The following is a 23,111-nucleotide window of genomic DNA, read 5'->3' as shown; positions in this document are numbered from 1 at the left end:
CACAGCAGCGAGCGGGCGGCCGCCTCCGTCTCCCTCCCCTTCTCCTCAGATGCCCTTTGGCTGCTGCAGGGTTATTATTACAGTATGTGCCTGCTCCCCCCCCACAACCTCCCGCCCCGAGCCGTTGGCAGGGCGCCGCGCTGAAGGGAGGGAACGGTTGGAGCATGAGGAGGGGGGGGGGGCCGGGGGGGGGCTCTAACGGCCGCGCACCAACGGCCGCCGCTCCCCTCAGTGCCGCCGCCTCGGGGGGGCGGCGGCGGCGGCGGCGGGGCCCCCCCTGCGCTGCCCGCGGCGGCGGCGGCGGCCGTGGCCGTCGTCGGGGCGGTCGCTGGCCCCGGCTGCCAGACGGCGAAGGGGGGACGCGGGGCTGCGGATTATTGCAGACTAAGCAGTCTGGCGCTGCAGCAGAGGGCGGGGGGGAGGCGGGCAGGCAAACGAGGGGGGGGGGAGCTGCGCGCGTGTGTGTGTGTGTGTGTAAAAGGAGGGGATGCGTGTGGGGGGGTGGGGGGTGAGGGGGGGAGAGCTGGCGGGCAGCCAGCTGCCATCAGAATTAGCTCATTGTTCAATATAAACCAGCGCTGGCAACCAAAACCCAGCCCGAGAGGGAGAGGGAGAGAGAGAGAGAGAGAGAGAGAGAGACTTTCCCCCAGCCACCCCCACCCCTTTTTCTCCAAGGCTGCACTTTGGAAGAGGTGCAGTCATTCTTCCCCACACCCCCTACCCTCTCTCCACTCCCCCAACTATAAATTCCCTCTGTAGCATGCTGCCCTTTTTTAATCCACATTTGTGTTTCAGATCATGTAGAAAGGACAGAAAGTGAGCAGGGAGCGGGGGCTTTTGTCTGTAAGTATATGCAATTCCAATCCACAGAATTTTATTTGATTTTTATTTTTTTTTTTTTAATTAATTCTCTCTCTCTTTCTTTGTTTCTTTTCGTTTCCTTTTGCCCTTAGCTGGACTTTGCTGCAGCTTGCCTTCCCCCCTCTCGGTGCACGTTTCCAAAGAGGCTTTTTTTTTTAAAAAAAAAGAAGATGAGAAAACGTGCAGTTACATATATTTAACTCTTTGTCTTTATGCTTTAAGGCTGGATTTCTAGGCTGGGGATTTTTGTGCACACATGCAAGGGGAGATGAGGAGCGTTTTTATAAAGCTGTTTTCGTTTTTTTTTTTTTTTTTTTTTTTTCGTTTTTGCACTCCAAAACCACCAAAATGCATTTTTAAACCTAATGCACTTAAAATTTTTAGCATGCATGCAAGGCTCTAGGATTGGTTTTTCATCTCTTTTCTGCTCCCTTGTAAAACGAATCTCCCTCTTCTCCACCCTGACACTGGATTCCTCTCAGGCTGCTGGGGTTTATTTTTAGAAAGCAGTCATTCTTGCAACAGCCTTCTGCATTTTTGCATGTGCAGCAGTTAAATTTTGGGTGGTTCTTTAGAGAGAGGGAAAAAAAAAAAAAACACAAAACAAAAACAAACGTATTTTGGTGTGCATTTCATGATGTGCTTTCTTTCAAACGTTTCTATGTCCATTTATAGGTATATGAGTTTGCAGTTTTATATCCAGTATGTATGTATGTGTTTGTGTGCAAACATATGAGTCATACCTAATTGCATTTCATGCATACACACTATAGGTAAGAAATACATAATCAATAGAAGAGAGCTTTAATTTTTGTCACTGTATGAAAACTGGTAAAGGAGGTATGCTACTTTCACTCAATTAAGAGAGCAGTAATTTAAAGAACGATTTGAAAGAGGTAGGACCTACTCTTTTTTCTTCACTATTTAAAATAGGTGTGTGCATTTGTGTGTGGAATAGAGGGAGAGACAAAAGTGGAGGTTATGTAATGCAGTGCCATTTCCAAAAATACCTACTCTCTGGGCCATTACGTTGTGAAAGCCTAATGCTGTCATACTTGTTTCTTGATTGCAAAAAAAAAAAACACACTTTGTCGTATGCCTGGGAACAATGGACCACCTTGACAATAAGCATAGGATGACAGAGTTTTGTCCCCTTGACTGATTTTTGGGTGTGTTAACCATTAGGTATAGTGCTCTTCAGTGATGTACCAAGTGCTAAGAATAGCATAGGGTTTTGCAAATCTAGGTACCAGGGATTCCTTTGTCCTATATTTAAGCCTACAGACCACTGAAGTGCAGAGAAGCATGCTATATGAGCGTACATGTGGTTAGAATAATTTGCATGACTTTAATCTGAACCACAGAGGATTATGCTTGGATCACTCACAGTTATGCTGGAGAAAAAAAAATCTTTTAAGTATTGCGACAGTTTGAATTACACTCATTTTCATTTTTTATTTTTCAATTGTTTTCAGATCCTTGTGCTACCTGAGAGAAACTGCAGTCCCAAGACTTTACAGTCTAAAAATGGTAAGAATTAGTTGTTTTAGCAAAGAATCAATATATATATATTTTGATAAATACAAGCCTTCTTTCCTCATCCCCAATACCAAATTATAAATATGACCTCTATATGACACGCTTTGAGGTTGTGGGGATTTGCCATATAATGATTGATGTACCCTGAAAACCTCCGTATGTTGAATCCTTGGTTTCCTTGCATTGTTTTGAATAAAAATCTGAAATCCCTCTTTGTGCAGCAAGGTTTATTTAATCAAAACAATAAATGTTTAGGTTACTGTGGAAAATAAACGTCATAACACATGCAGGAAAACATACAGACAAAACAATATCCAGTAATTTCACTCTACCCCCAAAAAGAAGAAATAGGTCATTGCACATAGTAAATGAAGCAGATTTAATGTTACTCTCTGTCAGGGAGGTACATAAGATGCAAATTAATTTTTCTTACTTGTTGGTATTTGTTTCAGAAGGATAGCTTTTCTTTGTGATACAAATCTGTTCCAGAAAAAAAAAAAAAAAAAAAAAAAGCTAGGCCTCAGCCTAGCTGAACTTGCAGGCGCTTAGTAGGAATATAATTAATGAACAGTATTCCACAATTATCCATTTGCTTCAGTGCTAATTGTGTTTATATTTTTAGCGGGTAAAGCCCACTTGTTATACTCTGACATACTTCTGCTGACAAATGTATAAATTTAAGGATGGAACATGTTATGCTTCTAAACATTCTCTAAATATGGTTTTCCCTGAGAATGTCTTAGTGTCTCAGGAACAGCAGGACAAAGAAAATTCTTTTTTACAGAAAAGTAGGTAAAGCAGGCAGAACTTAGATGTTCTGTAGTCATGGAGCATTCTTGATGCAGCTATCAGTGAATACATATATTGACATAAGTATGAGATATTTTGAGTGCTACTAGTAAGCAATACTACCATAGTCAAAAATATGTCAATTTGCATAGGGCAATACATTGTCTAAAGTAGCACTGAATAAGGTGTACAACGAGGACAAATTATTTTCCAAAGTATGAGTTTCTTAAGGACATATTGAGATTGGGTTAAATTAATTGCATTAATTATGTTATACTTGTCTGGGTCTCTGGAGTTGTTTTCACATGGGGGAGGAGGGATGAAGCAAAGGATGTTTAAAATAAGAAAATATGTAATCTGTTGTAAAGGCTTTTTTCTTTTTGGCTTCTTGTTTTATATCATTCCCATCTGCAAAAATAAACTTGCAAATTCTGGAGTTTTTGTCTATTCTGGAACCTACTTTCATCAAAGAGCTTTGCTCATCTGTATATAAATGAATAGTTGGGGGTGGGGAATTAAAAGGGAAATGATTCACTTAAGCTGTGAATAGAAATGATGTTAAAATACATTCTGTTCACACAACTGTGGTATATTGGATAAGGCAACTGTTTTCCTACCAACACTAAGGTGACAATCAGCCCACATTTTGAGATGGCATGCAGGCTGTTATGTGCAATATATGCCTATCTATGGAACAAAAGATTATTTTAAGTTTTGTTAAGCATAAAATAGCCTCTGATTTTTACCAGCAGATGGTTCTATAAATCTAGCAAGGTTCCTCTAGCAGTCAGTGAAATCAGTTTTGTAAAGCCAGCCTCCAGGCCAGAACATAAAATACAAGTTAGTAGAGAAAATAAAATGAAATTACCCAACTGTTTAGTGGGGTGGGTACACACCTGTTGTTTTTGCAGTATGACATAAATCAAAATCTGATTTGGCTGTTTTTGAGAAGTTTTGTGTTTGTTATGAAAATACCTAATTCCACTTGTTTGTAACTGTTGATGAGAATTTCAGTGTAAGAAAGACTAGGTTTTGTTCCAACTCAAAGAGTTGCTTAAGATGTGATACTTGGCAGGATCCCTTCACCTACTGCCACCTTTTTCTTTTTCTTTTTCTTTCTTTCTTTCTTTTTCTCACTTTTGACACAACACTGAATGTAATATGAAGTCAGATCATTGACACACTTTCCTTGCAGCAGTGGACACACTTGTCTTTGGCATAGTTCCTGTATTTATTCCAAGTGTCTCTTCATCCATTATAATTTGCAGGTAAATTCTCTGCATGTCAGCACTTTCTACACCAAAATAAATAATTATAAAAGTGCTTACTTTGTTTTTGATATAAGAGCATATGCAAGGGTTCTATTCTGCTTTCACTGCTAAGTGAGAATTTAGCTGTTTCATTTCACCAACTTGAACTGAACTTGAAAAAATGGGAAAAAAATATTTATTCCCCAGGTAAACTGAAGGTGCATTAACCATTTAGTTAGGCTTACAGTGATCAATTAAGAGTGACCAGAATAAATTTGTTGAGTGAAAACAAATTAATTGTTTGTGCAACTTCACTGTATTATCTTCTCCATTTCTTGTTGTTCTTATTCCATGAGCTATGTCTTAAACTGCTTATGAGTAAAAGCAATCAACTTAGAGGGTTAGTTTTCAATGTTGCTTCTCCTGTTCCTAGGCAGGAATTATAATTTCCTCGTATCTTGTTAATCTTTCTTGGAGCTGTATTATGGTAACATAATAATTTGGAGAGAAATAAAAAGGCAAAAGAGTATACTGTATATTAATATTATAGTTTTAACTCGTGGACATTTTGAATCATCTTACACAAGAATACCTGACATTTAAGGATCTGTCCTTACTTGTATAATATTTGCTTACAAAGTGCTCACCTAAAGAAAAAAAGGAATCTTTTGTATTTATTTGCAGTGTGTAAAGTCCTGGGGTGATTTGAAATGCTATTTTTATTTGAAATAGTAGACTTTCAATATACTATCTTCATGGAAAATTCTGCATGTCATAACATAAGAAATTAGATTTTAATGCTGAGAAAAAATAAGGTTTCTAACAACAACAACAACAAAAAAGCAAGAAACAACAAAAACAAAACAAAGAGCTATGTGATTCAGTCATTGAAATAAAGGATATTGTCAGAAGACTGAGAGTAGGGAAGTCTTCAGTCCAGTTTTCGGTGACCTCAAAGAAGAATTCTAGCAAAACCACCAGAAAGTTTTCTTTTCTTTTTCTTTTTCTTTTTCTTTTTCTTTTCTTTTCTTTTCTTTTCTTTTCTTTTCTTTTCTTTTCTTTTCTTTTCTTTTCTTTTCTTTTCTTTTCTTTTCTTTTCTTTTCTTTTCTTTTCTTTTCTTTTCTTTTCTTTTCTTTTCTTTTCTTTTCTTTTCTTTTCTTTTCTTTTCTTTTCTTTTCTTTTCTTTTCTTTTCTTTTCTTTTCTTTTCTTTTCTTTTCTTTTCTTTTCTTTTCTTTTCTTTTCTTTTCTCTCCCCCTTTTCTTTTCTTTTCTCTCCCCCTTTTCTTTTCTTTTCTCTCCCCCTTTTCTTTCTCTGACCCCAGTAAATTATTTGCTTTTAAGGAAAGAAATTACAAAGGATTACAAAAGCCTTTAAGACACTTCACAGTATGGTCTTTGTTTGTTTGTTTTTTTGTTTTTCCCTTCTAAATCACTCATATATGTCCTTTTCCCCTACTCCCACTGGAGTTCATTTCTGGACTTCAAGCTCAGTTCTGAGACTTTGCAGCACAGGTGCTATGGAATTCAAATGACATGTTTATCAGTAACTAGTAAGAGTGCATCATTAAACAGACGCATCTTTAATAGTCTAAATCTGACCTATCTGAAATAAACAAAAAAAGTATTCCAGGGCAGCTCATTAGCTTATTTCTGGCTTACCATGATTAGATGGCTTTCTTCTAACACGCTATTGCTGTGGAATCTCAAGGCTAGGTGTCATACCTGTGATATCCCAAAGAAAAAACAGAGGTCATTTGGGCTGAACACTTACCATAGCATATCCTTGTCTGAGCAAGATCAGTTCTGAGGTTTTTCTATCAGTCCCATTCTCTGTCTTAGTTGGGGGGAAAGGGGGGAAGAGAAAAAAATGAATGATGACTTCTTGGAGAGAAAAACTCATAGGGAAAAAGCTTTTCTTCATTAACTCAGGGAGAAATAAATGGTAGCCTGTGTTTGAATGAAGGGTAAAAAAACACCATCCCTTTTCTTTTTTTGCAGTTAGTAGGGAAATAATAATATCATGTAAGTTAGGTGAAGATATTTATGAGGGAAAGCTTGTATTTAAGATTTAATCCCAACTTACCCATTATGGGCATTTTTCCAGTGAGCTATATGCAGATACCTTCACACATTCTGTGATTTTCTGTGTCTATAAAATGACTTCACTTGAGTTGAAACAACTGTTTATAGCTTTTGAATTGTTTGTGGAAAATGGAGCCTGGGACTGGTCTGGCAGAAACAGGCATTATTAAGTACCCTTCATACTCTCTGAGGAGTAAGAATGAAATACCAGGATGAGACATTACAGCCTGATTCTAGATACACACTGGGCAAACGTAACTCCTGGTCTGGCATGAAAAAACTTAACTCTGCTTTGTTATTTATTGCTGAGTCCAGAACTGGAACAGTCTTAATGGTAGTTCAGAACTGCAGAGGAGCTGTAGAACTGTATCAGATCCAGTTCTGTTCTCATGTAGTCATGGGCAGAACTTGGTCAAGGTCAAGAGAAGCAATTGAGAGAGATGACAGTTCAGCAGTTTTGGCCACGTGAATGTGTATATTGTGCTTTTTTATTTTGCTTGTATGTGAAGAATGCATTTGATGCAATTTGCCCAACATTACTTCATTTCTGAAAACTTATGGAGAATCAAATGCTTGCCACCTTACAAAATAAATAAGCAGAAATAAAACTTTTGCAATATTTTTGTGAAGTTAGCTGTTCCACGGTGTAGAAAAAGCACCTTTACTTGATTATGGCTAGAACAATTTGAAATGGAGTTTAAGACAAAGTAATTTTTATCCAAAGCAGATACTGTAGATATTTCAGTGGTACAAGTCATATCCACAGTAAAAAACAAAGATTCTCTGTACCTGTGTTTCTCTGCAGTCACAACCATGCACACTGTAGGTGCTAAAATTTTGTAACTATGCACTGTAGTGCACTATGCACTGAACAAAACAGTGTTGTCACATGGAATTGGAAGTTTCTTTGTCCTGGACTACTTTGTCCAGGACAAACTTTTCAGCTTGTGTGAAAAAAAAGCTCAGTAAACCTTGGAAAATCAGAAATAAATCATATACACCTTGTAATACTATACAGTCATGATGCTGATTTTTAAATCTTGAGATCAAAAGCCATCACCAATAATTATGTATTAATTTATTTTTATACATTTTTGTATATTTTATATATACATTATATAATGCGTATCTTATTTTATATATTTATTTAATTTTATTTATGTATTTATTTATTTCAATCAGAATCCTGCTACCTTCCACCTGAAATCTGGTCATTGTGTGTATGGCTAAAGAGAGGGGAGAGACACTGTGTCTAGTAGCTTCAGAGCACCTTCATAAAAGATAATTTAGTTAATATCATTGACTGGGACAGGACTTTTTAATAAAACTATTTTTAAATATTTGGTTTTTGTTTTTATTGCAAATATGTATTCACCTCATATACCTCATTAAACACTATTGGCTGAGGGTGCTATCTGGAAAGATACAAAGATGTTCTTTTCAAATGTTTAATGTAGAATGATACTATGAATCACTGAGTGTTACATGAAATTCAATTTAGACTGCTTTTCTGGCAAATTCTCTGTAGCAATTCTGAATGATTCCCTTTGTTCCTGTGAGGCTTCCTGATGTTTCCTTCTGTAAACATTGCATTAAAACAAACAAAACAACAACAAAACAAATTCAGAGCAGGTAGCACTTACTCATCCTGCAGGAAGAAGTGTTTCTGGATTAATTCTGTTAACACTAATGTTCTTGTCTGTCTACTTGCATAGCTTACATCTGTGGGAAGAAGTTTAAAAAGTTCAAAGGAATTTGTACACTCTCACTGAAGGTGGTATAAGCTTTGACTTAATATGTGTATTATCACAAAGAACTCCTTACTTCTTAAAGCATTAAGAAAACATTAAGAAAGGACACATTTGCATCAAAATATTGCTCAAAAATATTTGCTCAAAAATATGAAGTTAGAGGTTAAGAAATCTGCCTTCTTTATCTTAATGTGATTATATCTGTGATAAATGTCTCTCATGAAAGAAATGAGTTCAATAACTCTTCTGGTGGCAATAATGGTAAATTTTCTTGCCTTTATTTTCTCAGCTAAGTAATTATATAGGGCAACATAAACAAAAACCAGAAACAATACTTGGCATAAAAAGATTTTTTTCCTGTCTCTCTTGAGATTACATAAATTACAGAAAGCTCAGGTATTTTGTTGTATACAACCTATATAGCATGAATGATACAGTTTAAGTTGTGTTTTTATATTTGTATTGTTGTTTAAGCTATGTTCAATGCTGGTAATATAGTGACTGTGCAGGTAAATGTACCAAAATGCTTTCAAGCACCTGTTACAATATGAGGTGTCAATTACATCTATTTTAATAAGGTAAGTACTTGCTATACAGACTGGCTCTTTCTCTCTTTTCCAGGGTTATTACTGTGACTTTTAATACTTGCCTGAAATATGCTGTCTGGGAAAGGGTTTGGTATCTCGTGACGGAAAAGGTTTTCCCTGCTGGCCTCTATAGGAAAGCAGTCAGCAGAGGTGGTGAGCTTGCCACCACTTGGAGGATATCACCGTGATATTCTAGTCATCTTTCTGATATGTGTGAGAAATGTTTGCAAAATTAAACAAACAAACAAACCAAATCAAACCAAAAACAAGTGTTAGTCCAGAGCAGTGTATTAAGTTTTCTGAAGGTACATTGATCTAGAAAATTTATAAGAAATTAAATAATAGCACATGCTTTGGGATTTAGCTTGGTGTATACATTTTGTATAACCCAAAATTAGAAGGAGGGAACTGGGAGGCCATAAGGTGAAGCAGTGTTCTGGGCTTTCTCTGTTTTTATTATTTCCTCAGGATTGCTCTACTGTCCACTGTTCTTGCTCGTCTTTCCCAGGATCCTTAGGATCAAAACTTGATGCAGTGAGAGAACCAAGCTAAATGGAATTTTAATCAGTCTGTGACCATGTTTTGTTTTTTTTTCCTCCTCTATTGCTCCAGTAATTTGTCAGTATTGGATATGATGTTACTGAAGAACTTAAGCATGCAGACTTTGATCCTGAATTTTGCTGCCATGCTGTGTGTTTACCTAACTCTGTAACAGGAGACTTGGTTGTGCATCTGCTGCTGCAGTTACCTTTAAGTATAGATACACATAGTTACTAATTAAATCATTACCTGATTGCTCTTGAAGAGCAAATGATGAAGTCACAGATAATTGACTGAAAATTCTGATACTATTTTAATATTCACACCTGTTACTGATGTTTTTTTGTGTCTATATTAAGTAAAGTAACAAAAGCTACCATTATTGCACACAGGCAAACAAGAAGAAAAGTTGTTGGGTTGAACAGGTTTGGGAGTTTGGTTTTCCGGAGGGCTTGTTTTGTTATTTGATTTCTGTAATGTTTCATAGTTCTAGAAGAACCCCATGTACTGAAATTTACTAGTGGGATAAAGTAGTTTACAGATGTGTGTTTTTTTTTTTTTTTTTTTTTTTTTTTTTTTTTTTTTAATCAGCCAATGCAACTTTTAATATAGTATAAATTTGTTTCTTATTCTGGAATAATTGTGTTTCTTTTCCTTTCGAGGAGTGTGGTACTGTGGTGATGAATATCTTTGTTAAATTCATGAATTCAGCCAGAAGTTGGATGAGTGTTTATGACAGCATTCACAATGTATCACTTGATTTTTTTTCTCTTACTCTTCATATGCATGGTAAATATTAACAATGCTTTGCAATGGCTTTTGCTTGCTTAATGAGGAAAAAGAGCAGCATGAGAGCACTTGTAGCACACAAACTAGATTCATCCTGACTAACACAGAAAAGTCCAAATTCTCTCTACCTAAAAACTTCATTACACTCAGATGGTGTGGGGAGGATTTCTCTCAAGGGAAGAATGAACTGTTTTCCATAACTAACCTCATTCAGTCATGTATACCAGAAGACTGCTAACATTTCTGTTGAGGGGCTCTTACCAGCTAAAGTATTTGGCAGGAGCGTGCTAACTATATATCAATCTGGATTAGCTTGTGTTTTTCCCCTCCTGAACACCATACTTGCTCAGTTTTGGAGGCCAGTAGTCAGGTAAGAGACCTCTTCGTAGCAAAATATGCTTGCTCAGAGAGCTTAGTCTCTACCAGTATCCTTTCCTGGAGCAATAAAGCACAATAATCTTAAAAGTATGTATTTCAGTAAATTTTGTACAGTCACTCAGATAGTTTTCTTTTATATGTCATGGCATGCTGTAAGTAGATATTTAAAGATGCAAAGATGAAGACAGGTGTGACTTCTTTGAAGAAGCTGATGATAAAGAGCCAGTGTAGGAGGCTAGATAGAAGCAAACACTTCAGTGTAACCCGAAGAGTACAAGCTTTAAGAGCAATAAAAGAAACAATGAAGATGTGTTTTTATGATAAGTTTTGTAGTTAAAATGTAGGAAAGTTAATTCCAAGGTCATTCCTTTATGTTGTGTAGGAAAGGAGCAGATGACATCTAGTTCTCTAAAACTGACAGAAATTGAAGAAGTGATGAACAAGGACTCCAAAAAAACCTCTAATGAATAAACTTGCTAATTCATGTACAGCATGGAGAGGGGGATGCAAGGAAAAGCGTACTTGTCTCATTTAGGCTTTTTCATCTCTATGTGGTTGTGAGTTTGAGTCATCAGATGGGGAGGAATAAAAAGAAGCAATAATATCTTCCCCATGGAAAGTCAGTCCCAGAAAAGGATGCTGATGCAAAGTTAAAGGCAAATTCAGGTGTGCAGGTGTCTTGCCATGTTCTGCCAATATACTGCTATGTGTTAATTGTTACTTTAATGGGCAGCTCAAGTCTACTCTGAAAGGTAGGCTACTTGTATTAATCCCAGTTAGGAGGAGACTGATAGTGTATCTGTTCACCAGTTCTCTCAAACCATTTATCTACCTCTATTTGCTGTGGGGAAGATGTGTAAAATGATTATAACCCCCTCTTTTTTCTTTCTTTCTTTTTCTTTTTTCTTCTTTTTCCACTGAGTTCTGAATGCTCATGGCATGTCACTGACGTGGAAAGCATAATTGCTAGGAAAAGCTGCTGCCCTGACAGTATATTGAAAATGCAAAGACAGGTAATAAATAACCTGTTGGGATAACTGTTGCTGTACCTCAACCAGAAATTCAGACTTGCGATGCAGAGCCACACAGAAAAAGCAATCGAGTACACAAAACTGAGAGACCTCAAACCTACTCAGCCACTTGTTCAAAGTATTTTTAAATCAGTTAAGGTCATAAAGTTGCATTTTAACCAGGGAAGGTTATGGTGTCTGATAGCTGAGTAGGAAAAGCTTCCTCACTGATGCTGTTTTAGAATCAGCCTTAGAAAAGCAGTATTTGATTGGGATTACAGCTTCTTAAATACACGAACACACATACACACACACACAAAAAGTTTTGTTGAAATTTCACTGATTTAGTCTTTGAAATGAGGAGGAATGATGAGTGCTCTTGATGTCCTGGCATTCAGGAAGATGCAGAAGATGAACCTGAATGGCAGCAGGCTGCCACCCAACTAAAATGAGAAGCAGCGACCATTCAGCTGACATTTGCTATATGTATTAAATCTTGCATGCTAGGTTTGGAACATGGTGGACATTAATATAATTTGCTATCATGATGTTCCCCTCACAGTGTTAAAAATAAATGACTGCAGATGGGAGCATTAGTTTATGTCTTGCACTGCAGCAAGTGATAAAACATGCTTTGATCCTAGGAAGAGTTTTCCTTCCAGTTTTGTTTAAAATTTATTAGTTCTTTAACAGGATGATTTATTTGATGTCCAAGCAGCAATGCAGTGAGATTTTTAGTGAAGGGTCTGTTTACACACCTGGATGGTGATGGTGGGCTTTTGGTTATAAAGAATATTTACTGCAGTGGGAGCCATTTGGGGTATTGAAAAGTGCATGGTAGAATATGCTGGGGAAAGTCACTATAGCTCAAACCAGCTGGTAACTAAGAATCTTAAGAAAGTGCAAAGTAATAACTGTTTAAGCTTAGCAGGCAATTATGTTAAATATATATATATATATATATTTTTTTTTTTCAATAGGAAATTCATCAAGACTCAATTGGGGAAGAAAAAAAATCTGCTAGACACCTTGTGGTTGTGCTAAGAGCAGGCAGGAAACAATCTATAACTTTTCTCCTGGGTGCCCTACTAGGGTTGATTTGTGTCATTGCAACACAGAGCAATGGTGATGGAAAATCCCTGAACTACTTTACAGACATATAGGTACAGAAACGAAGTGTTGATCTCCAGCTATAAGGCCTGTTGCCAGGGGAGCATGGAAGGAAGATGTGCTCTCGCTGTGATGGGTCATGTACTGCAGACAGACAGGGCCCTCAGAATGGCACAAATGCAAAGTTAGGTTCTGCAGTGGGGAAGAGCATGCCATGACATAGGTGTAATGCCACTTTCTTTCCTTCTCTTTAACGCATATATCTAGCATTTTACTCTTCTGCTCCTTAGCTCATGGCCGTTTGTGTTTGAGAGAAGACTGCTAATCCATCTGGTAAAGATTTCTTTTTTCTTTTTTTTTTTTTTTTCTTTTTTTTCCCCTAGGTAGACAGGTAGACTAGCACAGAATTACTAGAGGTTAGGAATTTGCAGCGTTTTTTTTGTAACCTTCCTCCCCAGCTCATCACCCAAATTGATTTATATGACAAAGAAGTTAGCTGAAACTTCTCAAAAGATGATTGCTGCTGCACTCAGAGTGGTTGATTTTCTCTCTTAAGGTTCAGGTTTGAGATTTAGGCTGTAGTTGAATTGCAGTCCTATAAGTCTTGAGTAAAATTTGATGAACAGCAATTTAGTTGTGGCCCATGTTAAAAGAAGAAAAAAAAAAAAAAAAAGGAAGAAAAAATGATAGAAAAGTAACTCTGGTGGCTTTTTTCTTTGTTTCTTAACCATAAAAAAAAATAATAAAAAAAAAAACTTAGAAATGCTTAATAGGACTGTGCTACTGTGCTCATTGTACTAAGCTTAGAATGTCTTAAATCTGTATCTTGATGGATGTTTCTGAATGTTTGAAAGATGCTCTTAATGTGTAGGAATGAAGAGTGGGCAGTAAGAAATTCATTTCAGCATTGTGCTGTGACTGATACAGTAGATTTTGTGCAGCTCTGTTGCAAGGTTCACATGTTTGTTTTGAAGGTGGGCAGAAGTTTGTGCTCCATTGCTCTAACTCTTAAGACAGAATTTTATGACAGGACTAGTGGTAGCGGCTCAAAATGGAAGAATAGATGTTTAAATTTTGAAGTGCTTTTTAGATGGAACCTTTGCAGTAACAAAAAGAGGATTCTTGGTTTGTTGAGCAGAGGAGAAAAGAAAAGCCTACTCTGAGACATCCTCCTGTTTTTGTAAAGGAGTAGAAGTAAGTAGTTCTGAGGTAATAACCAGTAAATAGACCAGGCATTTATTTTCCTCCATCTTTCATTTTTTTTGGTTATTAATTTCATAGATTTTCAAGCAAATAAAGACTGAAGAATTGCAAGCATATTCTTTACAGCTCATAACTCCTTATTTAAAGTTGGCCTCAGTTTTTGGGCAGAACTGCTTGTTGTTGTAGAACACTGCCTCAGACAGCATATCCCAGATCAGTGGGTTTCTTTTCTCCTGACTTCTCAAAGTGTGAGTGAACGGTTTTGTGTATCACATTCTCTGCCAGGAAGGATTGCTTCCAAGGCTGTTAGTCAGATGTTTAGGGGTGATCCAATCTGACAATTTATGGATGAAGTTTACTAGCTTCATTTTTTCCTTAATGAGAATCAAAGAGTGAGGCTATCAGTTTCACTCATCATACTGCTGTTATGTATTGTCTAGACTTGCAGTAACTTCAGTTTTCAGTCCATCCTAAAGTTCAGTAATTCTTTTCTAAATCCTGATATTTTTGCTTTTTAAGCCAAGCCTGTACTCTCGTAATAGTCACACAGGAAGTACTAAGAAATGAAAATATGGTGTGTATCAATGAAAGCATTTATCTAGAAGTGTTTGCTTCATGCTAACAGCTGGAATGCTGTAAGCCTTACATCCTACTCTGTTGGAGCATTGCTCTGCTCTTTTTTTTTTCTCTATAGATCATCTTGCAATGCTAATATCAGTTGTTTTGAATTGCTGTAATTGACTTAAAATTCTTGCTGTGCATTTATAGCACCATTGCTATCAGTATGTTTGAACATCTAAGACATTCTTGCATTTTATAAAGCCCATAACATGGCAAGACATCAAGATGTGTCTTTTTTTTTTTTTTTATCCTTGTGGATTATATGAAGTCCTAAGTGGACTTTTCCACACTGGCATTTTATTTTTCCATTCCAGAAACTTCCCCCCCTTAGCCAGCATCCAAGCCATGACTCCACAGCCTTTTGGCATTGTTCTAATGTGGGTACTGAAAGTCCTTTGGCTGCCCAGTTTAGGAATTAAGTGCAATTACAGCAGAGCAGTTACTGCACATGGAGTAGGTTCATGGGATTTTTATCTACCAGTGGTGGCCACAGAAGTTGCTTTTGGAGAAGATATTAAGAGAGTAGGACATTACTAAGTATTTTCTCCATGGAGGAAATTAATATGAAAGATAGCTGGGGTGGAGTAGGGGCTGGTAGTTTTTTGCATATTTGTTTATTTGTTTGTTTTAAACCCTGGAGCATAGTTACTGTATCTTACAGTTTACATCTTTCTCCCACTGCCCCATCCCAATATCCCACCCTCAAAGCTGCAGCTCTTCCATGTTCTTAATAATTCAAGTCTAGAGAGTACTTTTTTTTTTTTTTTTTTCATTTAATTGCAGGTGTTATTTTATTCCTATTAAATTGCTAATAGGTATTACAAGAATTATGGGCGAACCTGAATCCATCTCAGACTCCTTGGAAAATGTACAAGCTCATATTCATCATAATGAATAATGTATTTTGTTGCTTATTCCTTCCTTCTATAGAAAAATATTCACTTTTATGTACTTGCCCATTTAAGCATGCATGCCCTGCTGCTGGTTCACATCATGAGCTTTCATACGAAGAATATGGCTACATAAATAAAATCAGGGTATAGGCACAGGATACATAGTCAGTGATTATACATATCAACGGGAGAGCTCAGAGCTTACCTGTTATCTCTCATTAGAGTGTCTCAGAGATTCAGGGTGAACATTAGCTGATGAATTCACAGAGCGCTCTGTGATGTGTAGTAGTTGTCCTATGTAAGCCATTGTCAGGGAGTCTGACTGGCCTTTTTGAGATCATACAGTAGTCATAAATATGAGATAAATCCTGATGCTTTAATTAGTAGGCAACACTCTTTTTTGTACTGTGGAAAATAATGGGAGAGTATATCATAGCAGGCACTGCCTTAGGCTCTGTGCTTTACATGTCCCTCCTCTATTTCCTACCTTACAGTAGAGTTCAGGATTTTTTCTTTGAAAGATGATTTAAGTAATCTGCAGATAATTTCTCTGAGTTATGTGTAGTCCAGGTGTGACAGCTAACAGTCAACATGCAACTCTGTAGAAATGAAAACATTTCTCAGGTTTCAATATAAATACAATAACAAGCAGGTGAGTAAAGCCTATCCACCAGGAATTTCAGTTACAAGGCAAGTTTTTATTCCCAAAGTACAAACAAGTTTGAATGTTGTAAATTATAATGTTCAGTTTGAAACAGTTTGATGTTCAGGCATTGTGCAGAAAGAGTTGAATTCTTAAAACCAAAGGCCCAGCAGGGAAACCCAGCAGGAAAACAAATTTAAGATCTTCAGTGTTGTACACAACTCCTACCTGACCACTTCAGAGCTTAATGAGTGAGATGGAAAAATGTTCTGATCCTCATCCTGAGGCTGAGAAACTAAAGCACTGGAGGTTTCTAGCTCAGATTCATGGTAGCTTGGTATTCACTCTAGCTGCCCACTGCTTTGGATCTCACTCATTTTCTGATGAGTGAACCTCTTCACTTCATACAGGGCCTAGGAGAAGTGGGCTCATTCCTGAGAGTCTCAGGCAGGATAAATCAGGCCAAACAATTTATCCTATGTTTGCTTAGGAAGCTACCAGAGCCACCAGAGCAGCCACAGTCCACCACCATTAAATCCTGCTGCCAGCTCATTTATCCTGCATCTTCTATAATGTGTTCCTTTAAAGTGTAAGATACAGGGTGCAATCACAGGATTATAGCAATCAATGTTCAATGTACTTAGAAAGCAATAAATTCCAGTTCACGGTTTGGTGTGAAAGGTCTATCAAAGACATGTTCTCCTTGTTTCCTGCAGTCATCAGCAAAGGTAATCATCTTCATTAAACAGTCTTTTGCCAGTGAGTTCTGGCAGAAGAGAGGGGGGAGGTTAGATGTCTCACAATATCCTCAGTCAGTTTAATGGTAACAGACTGAATACTGAATTTCTTAAAGATACTGTGTAAAGGTCATATAAAAGCATATATCCTATGCACTTTTAAAAATGCCTGTTGAATACAGATTACAATATGCAAAATGGTTGAAATACTCAAGGGACAAATCTTGTTGTCATGGGTACTCAAAAATGTACTGAGTGTAAAACACAGCTAGGTCTCAGGGCCAAGCTCAGCTGACATTTGAATTTTGGTTTTAGTAATGTGGTTTGTCATATGAACACCATTTGATTGCATTTAATGAATGTCTCTTTTTTTTTAGTAAGAAATTGTATGTATTTATGTCACTACAGGTTAATCAGCCAAGGTCAACTATTTGGGTTAGCCAGAAAATCTTCCCAACCAGCCGAGGGGATGGGGGATTTCCAGAGGTAAAGCTATTTATGTTATTAATCTCACCTAATGGTTAACTAAGATGAAAGTTTTCTGGGGAAAACAGAACAAAACAAAAACAAGCCATGAAACACTGAAAGCTCAATGGATTTTATTTTATGACTGTTTCAAGAGAGTAGCCAGCTCTCATGATTTCATCACGAGTCTCATGGTATTCTGTTTTTCTTGAAGCCTTGGCTCTGTGAGCCAAGCAGTTAAGTGAGGATTTCAGCTTTCATTTTAAAATTATGTTTTTAGCCTTCAGGCTTGCAGAAAACATGGACTCTTGCTGGCTACATACCAGAAAGAAAACATGCTAATTTTCAGGAGCTCAAATTTCTTAAAACTGTCTCATGATTTTTCAAGCTTGACATCTGGGTTTTGAATGCTTGATTTTGGCAGTATTCACTTACCAATACAGAGGAAAAAGTCAATGATAATGCAGGGAGAGGGTAGGGGAGATTGTTGTTGTTTTTCTTTTGTGCAGTTTTGTGCTTTGGTTTAAGTAACAAACATACAGAGCATTTTTATTTTGAGTTTGACAAAGAGGTAAGTACCCCCAACATAAATGCAGAAGTTGTGGATTATCAGACAAGATTGATAAGATTTTTGTTACCATTGCTGGTTTCATAAGTCCCAAATTGGATATGAAATTTGAATAGGAAAATAGAACTGTTGGCTCAGAACTACAGAATGTACATGTTTTATTCGCATATTCTCATTCATTGATGACTCAAAGTCTGGCAAAAAATGGCAGGTAAGCAAATGAGAGAGAACATGGAAAACTGTTTTGATTAAATTTCAATTACTATCTAGACTTCAGCTCCGTGTTAACAAAATTCTGCTATTCCATCTGGGTAATGCTGTATTTTGCATAGTTTTTCCTTATAAAGGAAGTTCTAAAATTCATAACTGAGCTGATTCATTTGAATTTGAATTATTTAAATTAACATATATGGCTGTACTGCCACTCCTCACATTCAAAGTATTTTAAAAGTTCATCTGAATAAGTTGATAGCAGTGCAAGATTAAGATAACTGTGCTGCATATGGTCATATTTATATTAAATAAATTTACTAATTTTATTAAACAGCTGTACATTAACCAGATTATTTTTATTGAAATTTTAAGTTAGCAGCTTTTAGTGAGTTTTCATTCATCATTATTCAAAGTTGTTCCTAAATCACAGGAAAAAAAGCTGTGAATTATGTGCAGCATATTTGGTATCAAAGCTGCATTATATTGGGTTTCTGAAAAGACATGTTTTTATATTGTACATACCTTTTAAAAAAAATCATCAAAAGGCATAATTGTTTCTGAAGTAGTCAAAAATATTATGCTTTTTAAAAATGCTTTTAAAAAGCAGCCCTGCTTTTTAAATAACATGCATTTATTCTAGCCTTTATGTAATTCTTCAGAACATACTCGGCATATGTTTAGAAGGAGCAGAATTTAGAACTAGCTCCAAACTTCACAATTAAGTTTCACCATCAACTTAAATATTAGCTGCGCAAAATCCAGTTTCCAGCAGAGTATCAGCCTTTACACAAACTCAGTGTCTTTGGAATCTAATTATTTTTCATGAGGCTTATAAAATTAATAAGGGATAATTGTTGGAGAAAAGTGCAGAAACTGCTCAGTCCTTCTTCAGCTCAACATTTTGTATACTCACTTATAATCCTAAATAGATAGAACTACTGAAAGACTAAAATCAATAAATTTTCTGAAAATCTTAATTTCAGATAAAGGTGTTTTTTTTCTTTTTCTTTTCTTTTTTTTTTTTTTTTTTTCCATTTTTTTCCCCCTTGCAACCACCAAATATAAAAGGATAAAGACAACTTACTTCCAGACCTTAGAAGGGTCATATGGGACTTTTATCTTATGATTGTATGGCAGAATTTCAGGACTAAGATTGTTTTCACAGCTGAAAAGGAACTGCCCAACACAATGCTTTTGGAAATTTGCCCAGACCTTTGGTCTGTGCGGTGTGCCTGTTTGCATGTGCAAGTTTCTAGTTTTCTTCTCATATCCTGTAATGATACACAAGTAGCAAATTTAGTCAACAAAAAAAGCAAAAATATCACAAGGATGGAATTTTCTGGAGTCCCGTGAGAGAACATGTTTGTACAGTAACTAAAATTTAAACATTACTTTCTGACTCTAAAATGTTGTCTCTGCAAAACCCCCAGTTTGGCTCTACAAAGGCAAGGTATGTTTCCAACGCTTCTATAGCCAACTTGGAGAGTCTTGCATGTGTGCTGACTGAAATCTGCCCAGTTTCTCGGTTTCTGGTGCCCCTACAGGAAAGGGCACTGTATGCCCCTAGGAAAGGATCTTAGACTGAAACAGGTCCTGACTGTATGCAGTGCAGAACCATGGAGGCAGTTGTGTTCCTGCAAGCAGAATTGTGATAAATACAGTGGGAAAGCTTCATTCTTAGTGCAAAGTGGGTGGCTTCATTCTTAGTGCAAGTAAATGTAGCAAATATGGACGTTCCAGTGAAAATCATGGCTCTGAAGAGCCAGAAAAGAAGACTCTGGAAATTTCTCTTTCTTGGTAGTTGTGAGACCGCTGTTTGTTCAGTTTCTAATTCAGAAATTCACAACCCTTCTGTCAGAGAAAATGAACTTGGAGAAGATAACTTCAATTTCTTAAAAAAGTTTCAGAAAAAGTGATCTTATTTGACGAATTTGTCCTTAGCAATAAAATCAAACACCTTTACAATTATGATCTCTTAAACACACACACATGGATGCACAAGAGGAATTTTCAATAACTTACAATGCATTACTAGCTAAACACATTCTTTTAGTTTAAGATCCTATAGTGATGTATCAGCAGCAAAGTATTTTAAGCATGCATGTATGTGCTCTGCTGAACAGGCATAGTGTTCAGCTAGTGAATGATTAAGTGTGGTGAATAAAAGCATCTCTGACGTAGCTGGCTATCATGGCAAACCATTTCCTTACTTTCTGAGAGACCACAGTGATGCACTGTGTGCACTATGATGCACATAGCCTTTGAAGCACCAGTAGGAATAGGATACGTGGTCTTTTCTGTGAAGTATTGTAGGAAAGTCTCTTATTGATGTATGCTGGAGGCTAAAGATGTAAGTTGTTCAAAAGATGAGTGGTCTAAACTGCAAAAAGTTCTCTCAATAATGAGATGATCTTTCCTAACTCACACTTTTATGTTGGAGTCCAGGTGGAGCCACAAAATGGAGCTTGGGGTTTAAGAGCAAGTGAGCAAAGTAGATGTAGTACATGCTGGTAGATAGACAGAACCATGAACATTAATGTTTTTCTTACCCATGCCAGTTCTGAGTTATGTTTTCAAAGGGGCTCGGTGCCATCTGTTGGTCTGTGGCCATGAGCTTTGCATTCACGATACTGAGACACTGTGTCTGGATTCTCTGCTGCATGCATGCAAAACAGAAAGTAGCTTGTTGTTGGCCATATCTGTATGCCAGAACTACTGCACAGGCAACATCTGTTGGGCAGTCTCAGCTATTTCAAAGGGCACAAGTCCTTGGCTTGGTGAGCTCAAGAAAATCATGTTGAATAGTGTAGGGATGTACAATTGACAGTGAGCTGTGGGAAGAGTTGTCACTCTATAGCTCCTTCCCCTGTAACCTTGCTGGGTCTCCCCATTTGTGACAAGTGGCCAAAGTCCCTTGACCCAACTGTTTTATGCTTTTGTTGACCCAACTCTTTTATGCTTTTGCTGCCAGGGCACACTTGCTCAGCCCCATGTAGAAGCTTTTGCTCAGATGCTGGCATTAGAACAATCTTTCCCGCTCTTTGGCATTAGTATTTACTGTTGATTATGCTGTGTTTAGTAGATGTTTACTTCTGAACTAAAGCTAGGGGTGATGGAAATGTTAGGACATGAGCAGGGAAGACTCACTAGGCTGACTTCAGAGAAGCCCGGCTAATGCTGTTTTTCCTCTTCACAGGGATGTCTTCCCATCTCGAAGGAAGTAAACCGCAAGAAGAAAAATGAGGTGGAAGGAGCGTGCTGGGCTCCGGTAAATGGCTATGGACACCATTTCACCAAAATCAATTACCTCTACTCTTTTTAATCATGATTTTTCCATTTGTATTACATATGGTGTATGGGTTTGATGAGGTCATGGTGTCATATATCGGGAATTGTTTCTGTGTAAATCATCAAGTGTAAGAAGAAACTATGGGACTCTGAGCCTTGCTTTAGAGAATAACAATGGACAAATGTGTACCATAAAACTAGGTTTTAACATTCTGACTCAAGCGAAAGCTCTCAGAATTTCACACTGTGAATCCATGTTTACAAACATTACAGGTGGGCCCTCAGGCCTGGTTCTACCACAGCAATGTCTTCCACTACTCAAACTCCATTGCTCACATGCAACTGGTAAACTGCTCTCTCCATTTCCACCATCCCTAACTGCTTTTTGCAGAGGCTGAGAGTCCCCCTTTTTTTCATTTAGATGTAACAAGCCTAGTAGTTTATTTTCATCGATTGTCTGTATATCTCTATATTTTATCCATGTACTCTTTTGATGTATAGAAGTAGTATGAAACTCATGGTTTCCTTGTGGTAAGTGATTGTGATGCTGCCACGGGATTTGAGACACTGATGAATGGTGCTATTTTGGACTTTAAATATGCTCCTTGGCAAGGTAGCTCTGATGGAGTTATTTTTTATTTCCATGTTCTGAGAAGGTGTTGGTACTTTGTTTTTCTGAATGTTGTTCTTTAGACTGGACTGACTTGTTTACTTGTGTCTTCAGTGTGGCTTTCTTATTCAGTGCCGTAGGTGAGTAACTACTTATAGTGTACAAGTGAGAAACTGATTCCCTATCAGGGTCCACTCACAAACATGCAGTTATAGTGGGAGCAATCACAAAACTGTAATTTACTTAAAATCTCCTTTCTGACTCCAATCCACCTAAATGGGAGAAAGACAAGCAATAATTTTTAACCAACCTCTCGAAATCTTTTGATTTTTGTTATTTTCTAATGCCTTTTTGAAAGAGAGACAAGTTTTAATGTCCTCTTCAAATCGATAATATAGGGGATATTGTAAGAAACATACAGCAAATTCCTGAGAGGTGAAGTCCTAAAGGGGAAAGAGTACATTCCCACAGCACTGTCAACATGTGGATTTTACATTTTTGTTCTTGCTCCCAGAATACTATCAATACTAAACAATACAAAACACAAAACTAAACAGTATCATCTATTCATGGGATGTTGTTGTGTTAGACACAGTCTGAAAGCCCACCTTAATTTTTTATATAATTCTGTCTTTTAGCTCTTCCTTTCACAGGGCAGGCCTTGTTCTGAACTGTTTTAGCTTCTGACTGTTAAATACCAATGCATGCACTGCACTTCCTAGATTTCTTTCCTTTTCCCTCCTTCAGTATCTCTTTTATTGTACATTTTATTTTCAAATAGATTAGATATGTCTACTGTGCTGTATATAGAGCAACAAATAATATTCAGCAGTTGTGGCATTTATGTATAGTTGCAGTTGTGTACTGCTGAAAACGCAGGCTTTTGTAACAATGTGATCTTTAATAATGCACTACCAGTACCCAATGTATTTTAGCTATTTTAGTAGGTTTTGTTCAATAAATATGCAAGCTCTAAGGGTAGCCACAATGTCTCTGCTTCTTTATTTTATATATTTTTTTTGTCTAATGGGAGGGCTCCTTTAATTGTTTGCACCTGTTCTTATGTGACTTCTGAGTGTTTTGGTTTTTTTTCAGGAATATCTGCTGATGTAAAAGGTGATTCCTTTTGTTGCCTGCTAAACAATAACCACTGAGATAACTTAAATACCAGATGTGGGGCTGG

The 23,111-nt window shown here is 37.1% G+C and overlaps 1 protein-coding gene across 2 annotated transcripts; it reads left to right on the top strand.

The window, feature by feature from the left end:
• On the top strand, positions 1-22,899 carry NREP (neuronal regeneration related protein). Of its 2 annotated transcripts, none has more exons than XM_082784103.1 (5): positions 1-82; positions 796-843; positions 2,337-2,391; positions 17,193-17,270; positions 21,227-22,899. In XM_082784103.1, exons 3-5 carry the CDS (start codon positions 2,389-2,391, stop codon positions 21,350-21,352), a joined length of 207 nt encoding a protein of 68 aa, XP_082640229.1. In that variant the 5' UTR covers positions 1-82; positions 796-843; positions 2,337-2,388; the 3' UTR covers positions 21,353-22,899. The 2 variants fall into 2 exon arrangements, with proteins under 2 accessions (XP_082640229.1, XP_082640228.1); XM_082784102.1 differs by lacking the exon at positions 1-82 and adding an exon at positions 575-692.
• The last annotated feature ends 212 nt before the right edge of the window (positions 22,900-23,111 follow it).

The sequence above is a fragment of the Aythya marila genome (genome assembly GCF_965140915.1).
Source record: "Aythya marila genome assembly, chromosome: Z".
NCBI classification, from domain to species: Eukaryota; Metazoa; Chordata; class Aves; order Anseriformes; family Anatidae; genus Aythya; species Aythya marila.
This window is presented reverse-complemented; position numbering and strand designations above follow the sequence as displayed.

Coding starts and splice junctions, on each gene's coding strand:
- NREP (XM_082784103.1), top strand. Junction 17,271..21,226: donor GGGATGGGGGATTTCCAGAG/GTAAAGCTATTT, acceptor TCCTCTTCACAG/GGATGTCTTCCCATCTCGAA.